General features: G+C 38.2%; 1 protein-coding gene across 1 annotated transcript; it reads left to right on the top strand.

Moving 5' to 3' along the window:
• Positions 1–705: 705 nt before the first annotated feature.
• On the top strand, positions 706–5123 carry LOC148853820 (protein neprosin-like). Its single transcript, XM_088941682.1, has 7 exons — positions 706–1369; positions 1516–1602; positions 1756–1968; positions 2868–3032; positions 3255–3308; positions 3415–3561; positions 4460–5123. The coding sequence occupies exons 1-7, from the start codon at positions 1031–1033 to the stop codon at positions 4835–4837; spliced, it is 1383 nt and encodes a 460-aa protein (XP_088797808.1). The 5' UTR covers positions 706–1030; the 3' UTR covers positions 4838–5123.
• The last annotated feature ends 877 nt before the right edge of the window (positions 5124–6000 follow it).

The raw sequence follows: 6000 nt of genomic DNA, 5'->3' as shown, positions 1-6000 counted from the left end.
ATGACGCACACACATGAATGCACACAGGCTTAGTGTGTGGGCCGCCACACAATAAGTGCGCAATCCGCGAGTACTCGTAGAAAAGAAGCGACATCATACCACAGAACAAGAAATAGCAATTTTGCACTGTGGAACGAGCAAGAATGTACTTGGTACTTACCATGTAGCCGTGTATATGAGATCAGAATTTATCAAGATCATTGATTTGGTACATCACCCAACTCGACCAGTGTTGAAGATAAAATCCATTATTGGAAGTCTAAGATGATCTCATCATCATGATCGATAGCTGTCCACCACTTTATTCTGTGGTGCCGTCCACAGCACCATATAATATAACTTCTCCATCACAGGAATTTCTGAAATAATAAACTCAAATTTTCACAGTAGACTGTAGAGTAGAAGGTAGAAAATGGGGTGGGTTTGCTTTCCTTTGATAATTCCCAGCTAAATGGTTACCACATTAGCTGACACAAGGAACATCTAGGGAGTAGGGAAGTGAAAAAGAGAGAAACCAAAGCAAACAGCTTTGAAAACCCAGAATCAAGTGTGTAATTCTTCTATGTCGTCAGGACCAAAGCAAGGAATAACAGAAATCAGTAACTTCAGTCTTTGTATAGGAGACTGGAAACACCCTTAACTCGATCCACCCTACACTTACACTCTCTTTTAAGTTTTATCCAACCAAGATAAGATAAGAAAAGAAAAGAAAAGAAAATGGGAAATTTTCTTAAAAATTGGGTCATTTTATTATCTAAACTCTCAAGCCATTATTTATTTTTTGCTTGCCCACATGGGAAAACCTCTTAAAAACCCCACCTATTTGGGTCTTTTTTAATCAGCTCGTGCCTGAAGGTTCTTTGTGTCAGAACACCAAACCTAAGGTATTTGAAGCTTTGAGACTGAGAGAGACCACTGGGCGAGAGTGAGTGATTTGGAGTTTTTAAAATCTTTGGAAATGGTGAGAGAGTGAACTGGATTTCTGTGATGGTTATTCTGTTTTGGATGGTTTGGTGGGAGTCGTGTTTCCATGGACGCAACTTGGAATATATGGCGTTTTGTTGATCGCAGAAGAAGACAATACCGATGTATACAAATGCTAACGCATGTAGCGGAAGAAACAAGACAGAAAAATTCCTCTAACATGGCTTCTAGCTGTTGCAAGATCTCTCCAATCATTCCCGTTTTTGTTGGTTTTCTTCTTGTTGCTTCCTGGGTTGGTCCCGTAGTCTCCTTGTCGACTTCATCAGAAGCCGAGGGGCGGCTCCGGGCAAATCAAACTTTCCGACCGGGGGAAGAGTTGCAGAAGTGGAAGAGGATTAACGCTCTTCTCAGCAAAGTCAACAAGCCTGCTGCCAAGACAATTCAGGTATTTATTTCCACGAGAGGAGATTCCTTTGTTCCTGATGGAACTTTTCTTAAAATTTTCCTTCTTTGTTTCGTTTGAAGATTTTGTTTCTCCGTTGGTTCTAATTTGGGTTTATTGATGAGTTGGGTTCTTGTTTACTGTTGCAGAGCCCTGATGGTGATCTGATAGATTGTGTTCTATCACATCAACAACCAGCCTTCGATCATCCGCAGCTTAAGGGACAGAAACCATTGGTAGTTGAACTCTACTAGCTAGCAGCGCTAATTTGTTTTCTCTTCCTTCCTATTTTGTTGGTTTCCTTAATGGGTTTTAAAGCCTTGGATTTGAGAGCTGTATGAGTGGATTTTAGGAGACAAGAAGTTGTAAAATTTTCCTTCTTTTTGCAGGATCCGCCTGAGAGACCAAAAGGCCATAATCCAACAGGTTCTGTGCCTGAAATCTTCCAGTTGTGGACAATTTCTGGCGATTCATGTCCAGAAGGAACCGTTCCGATCAGAAGAACCAGAGAACAGGACGTCTTAAGAGCCAGTTCTATTAGGAGATTCGGAAGAAAAGTGAGGAGACCAGTGAGACGCGACTCTTCGAGCACTGGCCACGAGGTTAGTTATAAAAACAGAAACCAGAGCAACACCCAGAAATTGTTGGCAAAAAACTGTAGTAGTAGTAGTAGGAAGACCACTGTAGTTTGTTTTCTGAAAAGACTTTATGAAATGCCAACCGGAGAAAATGATCGATCCAGAGAACAAAACAATGGCGTTTTCTATGTTAAAAAGGAAATGACGTTTTTTGCTCTTTTGTGATTTTCACTCTTCGCGTGTTGTCTGCAAAAACCTCTCAACAATTCCAACGGTTCTCTATCTTGTTCCTGGGTTCACAACAGCAATTTGGTTCAGATGAACTTAGAACAACACGGAGAAGAAAAAAAAAAAAAAACTAATTCCCTTCAAATCTCACCTGTCAAAATCTCAACCTCTCCCGCCTACCCGGCAACCAAACACGGAGGCTAAGTTTCATTAAATTTATCATAATTTGGTGAAAGTGGTAGAAACCAAAACCAGCATTGTACGAAATTAATTAAGATGAATAGAAGTCTCCTATCTTTACTTTGAGCACAAAATAGCAAGTTTTGGTAGATGGGTGTTCTTTACTTTCATTTATGAGGCATTAGTTTCATACTCTTTTCAAGTAATCGCAAACTTTCATGGCTTTTCTCTGAAGTAAATTGTTGTGTCGCTCCATCAATTACTCCACCAGTAGCTTCGAAAATTTTCTTCCCAATATTTAATTCTCTAAAGTTTGACATTTGAAGCCAAATACAGTGATAAACCATTCGTGGATGGAATTCTGGTACATTTGATTCTATACTGTTGCATATTATTCATTTAATCCCTGCATGCTCAATAGTATATAACCAAATTCAGAATAAACTTTCATCAGTAGCGCTGCAATTAATTTATGTACTGAGTTGATTTATTGTTTTATTTATGGATTGCAACAGCATGCAGTTGGGTTTGTAATGGGAGATCAGTACTATGGAGCAAAAGCCAGCTTAAACGTATGGGCACCCCACGTAGCTAATCAATACGAATTCAGTTTGTCACAAATGTGGGTCATATCTGGTTCATTCGGGGACGATCTCAACACCATTGAAGCTGGCTGGCAGGCAAGTTAATAACTTCGACGCAACTGTTTTTTTTCTTCTATAAATATAAACGAAGAGAGAAAAAAAAACAGACATTCAATTAAATTTTGAGTCAAATTGCTAAAACCCGTAAGCTTGTTCTCATTTAAAAGCAGTTATTACAGCTCAACTACCATTCCGTCGTAATCAAACCCAGAATTCTTAATATAGGTCATGATGTCTTTTTATTTATTTTTCCTTCAGGTGAGCCCAGAGCTGTATGGGGACAACTATCCTAGGTTCTTTACCTATTGGACAGTGAGTGTTAAATTTTACCTTATTTCCCTCTTTTCCTTGTTTCCCATGAAAGTAACAAGTAAAAACTAGAGATAATTTAAGTATTTAATCAAATGCTGATTTACAGACCGATGCATACCAAGCCACCGGATGCTACAATTTGCTTTGCTCCGGCTTTGTCCAGACAAACAACAAAATCGCAATCGGAGCGGCAATCTCTCCGATATCGTCATACAAGGGCGGCCAATTTGACATCAGTTTATTGGTTTGGAAGGTAAATTTGATCTCAGTATTAAGAAAGTTTTTCATTGATTCGTTTTCTTTTAACCGTTAGTTTGGTAAAGCTGGTAAATTTGCTCCCATGCATCTTTTGACTACAAAAATGGAACGATGGACTCTTACATGTCGAAGTATAACCGGGAGAAGATTTGGTACTCCCGCTAACAGCATATTCTTATGTGATATAATCCAATTGCATTCACATATGGCCCTTGGATGGTCCAATCAGTGGACCCCATTATAGGAGTGTTTTACTAGGTAGCCTATACTACCGCCTTTCTATTTCCAGTTGTCCAAAGAGAATATAATTTTTCTCTGGTTCATCGTCCATCCAGAATATCTCATTATAGACCTGGAATTGACTAGCATACGATCCTTTAGGCTTTTAATGGCGAGGGGCCCGCAGTGGTATTAAATTATTTTTCCAGTATGGGCCTACCCCCATCCGCCCCCATCACCCCTCGCAGTGTATTTATCTAAAATGCACCGGAGTGCACAAAATGCCCGCGGGGGGGGGGGGGTGGTTTGTCATTTCAGCGAGTTAGTAAATTACCGAGGTGCCCCTTTGCCATCTTTTCTCTTTGCAAGATTCTTCTCTTTTACACACAAAAGGGTTCCCTGACGCTTCGACTTTTTCTTTTTCTCTTTTTCTGCCTTGTTTTTAATACTTATTTTTTTTTTATAATTTCCCAATTCCCAGCTGGTACTCCGTCGACAAACTCGATTTTGACCGGCTTTTTAGTTCTTTTTTCTGTTTTCTTTACCCAAAAAAATTAATATCCAAAGTCCAAACACTTCTTGATGATACAAAAAAAAAAAAAAAATGTAGGAGAAAAAAATAAGAAAAAGATGTATAATCACTGAATTGATCGTAAAATGTGATTATTTGATAGGATCCGAAGCACGGAAATTGGTGGCTGGAATTTGGATCGGGATTACTGGTTGGATATTGGCCTTCATTCTTGTTCAGCCATTTAAGGAATCATGCAAGCATGGTTCAGTTCGGAGGAGAAGTTGTTAATAGTAGACCAGGAGGCGTCCACACGGCGACCCAAATGGGCAGCGGTCACTTCGCCGGAGAAGGATTCGGGAAAGCTTCTTATTTCCGAAATTTGCAGGTGGTCGATTGGGATAATAGCTTAATTCCTCTATCCAATCTTCGAGTGTTGGCCGATCATCCGAATTGTTATGATATCCAGGGAGGGAGTAATGGTGTTTGGGGAAATTATTTTTATTATGGAGGTCCCGGGAGGAACGTAAGATGTCCCTAAATGAAAAATGGTATAGGAGTAGAGAGTTCTTTAATTCTCTCTCCCTTTCTCTCTTCTTTTTTTTTTTTTTTTCTTTTATCTTTATTTTTATTTTATTGAGCTTATTCAGGTTTTCTCTCCAGATCTTTAATCGGTTTTGGGTTATTTTTAGTTTTGATTTCTTTTTTCTGTTAATCCATTATTTTTCTTTTCTAACAGGTGATCCATTAATTATACCAGCTTTAGGGACTTATGTAAATGTGAAAAAGAGAAGATATAGTAAATATACTATGGGTGTGATTTTTTTTCTTTCTTTCTCTTCCCTTTCCCAAGTCTAATCATCATTCAGTGTCTTTTGAACATTCTACTTCTGGTAATTAATGTGAGTTATCAAAAGACTCCCAATCCCAGAAAAGAACTGATGAAAGAAGAGTTGCAGAATACAGTTGAGCGTTTGAAATTTTGAATAAGATGGGGTGTGGTCATCAAATAAAGGGACCACTGAATCAGTCAAAACACACTCAACCAACTATCTTACTGGAAGCATTAATTCCACACAAATTGATGTTTCTTAGATAACTCATATGAGATACAACTCCACGGTTTGTTCTTTGTTCATTTTTTAAATCAATTAATACAAAGTTCATTCACTTGGGTAAAACCGTAACGGAGTTTAATTAGTCTAAAGACCATAATCTCATATAAAAACAAAAGCAAATACATTTCTTATTGGCAATATTGATGCAATTCATCCGTTGCAGATGGGAAGCATGTGGGGACATATTAAAAATTGAAACCCCACCAACCAAGAAGCAACCATGAATAACTAATGAACCTTCCTATGATAAAATATCCTAAGCACAACACCATATCCCATGTATCGTAAGCTCCCAAAAATGAGTAAAGCGAGATATATATCTTAGTTGAAATCAAAAAAATAAATAAATAAAACCCAGATATCATTAAATGCACCCAGCGTTCCCACTGACTTCCCGCATTTCCACCACATGAATTGAAAGTCTAAATTAGGGTTTTCAATCTTCGGTAGATTCTTTTACAATTTTTTTTTTTTTAAGGAATGGAAGAATTCTTCACAATCTCCAAATGTGGATCTTATGGGAGAAAATGATACAATGTATTTAAATTAGGATTAAATTGTATGAGGTGTCTCATGTTACTTCTTG

This window comes from Nelumbo lutea, chromosome 4 (genome assembly GCF_056320005.1).
Source record: "Nelumbo lutea isolate HS-2025 chromosome 4, American lotus-T2T, whole genome shotgun sequence".
In the NCBI taxonomy this organism is placed as follows: domain Eukaryota; kingdom Viridiplantae; phylum Streptophyta; class Magnoliopsida; order Proteales; family Nelumbonaceae; genus Nelumbo; species Nelumbo lutea.
Note: the sequence above shows the minus strand (reverse complement) of the source record. Positions and strands in the feature narration are given on the sequence as shown.

Bases quoted from the DNA above. Each gene is read 5' to 3' on its own strand.
- LOC148853820 (XM_088941682.1), top strand. From the start codon at position 1,031: ATGGACGCAACTTGGAATATATGGCGTTTTGTTGATCGCAGAAGAAGA. The intron at 1,370-1,515 runs GTATTTATTTCC...TTACTGTTGCAG, and splicing joins CTGCTGCCAAGACAATTCAG to AGCCCTGATGGTGATCTGAT. The intron at 1,969-2,867 runs GTTAGTTATAAA...GGATTGCAACAG, and splicing joins CTTCGAGCACTGGCCACGAG to CATGCAGTTGGGTTTGTAAT.